At 33.9% G+C, this 2,316-nt stretch overlaps 1 protein-coding gene across 4 annotated transcripts in view; it reads right to left on the bottom strand.

Moving 5' to 3' along the window:
• The window catches only part of LOC108693569 (alkaline phosphatase-like), a 187,553-nt gene that overhangs the window by 182,831 nt on the left and 2,406 nt on the right, over positions 1 to 2,316 (bottom strand). For 2 of the 4 annotated variants that reach the window (XM_018202587.1, XM_018202588.1), the window contains exon 3: positions 394 to 641. In XM_018202587.1, the coding sequence (XP_018058076.1) occupies positions 394 to 600 (207 nt within the window). In that variant the 5' untranslated portion in view covers positions 601 to 641. Of the gene's footprint in view, positions 1 to 393; positions 642 to 1,865; positions 2,043 to 2,217; positions 2,311 to 2,316 lie in introns of those variants that run through there. The other 2 variants (XM_018202586.1, XM_018202589.1) reach the window with 2 other exon arrangements.

Raw genomic sequence — 2,316 nt, 5'->3', positions numbered from 1 at the left:
TTAAAAAATATATATATATATATTTTTTTTTAAATCAATATTTTATTATATAAAATATTAAAATAAAATTTATTCTAAAAGCGAAACTGCATTCGACAACTTGCACTGTTGTGCATACCAGAAATTTGGATTTTATCAGTAAAATTCGTTTTACAAAACGCCATTTTTTGTTTGTGTTGAAAGACATTTGTCAATTTCCAATTTATCGTGAACTCAGCGCAACACGTAAATCGTCGGTCTTACGTGCACCACTTTAACGATTTGCATGCTCCTTCGGACAGTTTACTGCAACAAATTTGATGCACGTAAAGCAACGGTTTTACGTGCCGCATTTCCAAGAAAGACAAAAAGGAGGAAAAAGATGAAAAGCGATCTGCATTTTCTCATACTCACCCGCGCTAACGCCACTGCCGGGAAGCTCTCCCACGCGAGTTGTGTCTCTTCACCCGGGTTTCCGTGACGCTGACCTGCGAGAATCCTCGCTGCTGTGAGGGTACTCATCCCCATGCCGTCGCCGACGAAGAGGACGACACCACGTGCTATTCCAGTCGGCGGCGTCGTGCCGCTAACGCTGGTACTCGCTGCCTCCCTGATCCGCATCTCGATCGCCCGCGTTGCTGTTTCATACCAGACCTCCCTCTCTGCAAACAAACAGGCTCGATTTATATTACGCGCGAGCGATGTAATCGGATCGGTACAATTGCAAAATAAAACATCGCCGTAGGTCATATGTAACGGGATTCGGGTTTCAGGAAAGGCAGGTCAACAGTTTGTATGCGCAAAATCGTTCTATTCTCGCTACGTACACTGAAATTATATTCGAGATGATATTGTCTGATTTTCCTTTTCTCTTTTTCTCTTTCTCTCTTGTTTATTTATCATATTTTGTATTTTATTTTTTTATTTTATATTATTCTATTTTTGTTAAATTCATTACTTTTCTTTGTAACTTATTTTCTTTAATTTTTGTAAATTTTTTTTTCTGTTCTCTATATTATTTGCCTTAATTTGTTTATTCTTAGAGAGCAGCTCTAAAACAATAATAAACTCTCTATATCTATTTCTCTCTTTCTTTTTTTGCTAAACTATATACATATCTTTAATCCTCCAGCACAATTGTTTTTATCACACAAAAGCATGATAAAGTTAATTTTTCATTTAAAATAAATTTGACTTTTTTCGCGAAATAGCCTACATGTTATAATTGTTTATTAAAAACATATCTGTAACTATATTGAAATCACGTATAATACAATTCGATTGTAATCGTTGAAAATTAATATATGAATTTTATTATTTATTTTATAATTACTATAAAATTAAATCATAATGTAATTTTGATTGTACTTTTAGTGCAAAAAATCATAAAACTTTAAAAGTATCACATAGAAGAATATAAAGTAAAATATTTTAATATAAATATTTTATCTCCATTTAAAAATATATCTATTTAATTTATTAATCATATTTAATGTATTCATTTAAGAGTATCATTAAAGATATTAATGGGATTTAAAAAAACAATTCTCGATTCTACTTATTTCCTTTTTCAATTATTAAATGAACAATGAAGCACGGAATGTTTAACATGAAAAGTTAATGTCTCCTTCAAACTTATGTCTCCTTCAACCAAACTTCTTTTTTCATCGCATTTTCTTTCCAATCAGTAAAAATGAGCAGAAACCACGAGTAAATTATATCTTAATATCTAATAAATAATCTTAATTCTAATTTCTCATTGAAGAAAAAACTACTAAAAAATAAATAACACATTTTCCAATTTTACTAATTATGTTTCAATGTACAGGGTGGCGTACAAAGTGTCACACTATTTGATTTATATATGAAAGTGTCGCACGTCTTACCGGCATATGACGCCGTTCATTTAACTGAACTAATGATGGTGTGATGTCGCACAGTTAAACGCCACGAAGATCAAAAAAAGAACTCGCGACCGTAACTGTTGTCCGATGCTTCTATGCGTACGATATATTTTAGACGAATCAAAAGTCGCGAAAATCGCGGAAAGTATCGCACATCTTATCGGTTTACGCCGTCCACTCAACTGAACTAATGACGATGTGACGTCACAGTCAAGCGCCACGGGGGTCAAAAATCCAAACGCAGGGACTCGCGACCGTAACCGTTTTTCGACAAATCGCATTCCGTCTAGATTATACTTGCTTTCTGCAAGTGGAAAAATATGCATGCTTATACTTCCTAGACACTCGTCTCGACATCCGATGTTTCTCTGCATCCGTATGACATATTTTAGACGAATTAAAAGTCGCGAAAATCGTGGAAGGTGTTGCACAT

Source organism: Atta colombica, unplaced genomic scaffold (assembly GCF_001594045.1).
Source record: "Atta colombica isolate Treedump-2 unplaced genomic scaffold, Acol1.0 scaffold92, whole genome shotgun sequence".
Classification (NCBI taxonomy): domain Eukaryota; kingdom Metazoa; phylum Arthropoda; class Insecta; order Hymenoptera; family Formicidae; genus Atta; species Atta colombica.
This window is presented reverse-complemented; position numbering and strand designations above follow the sequence as displayed.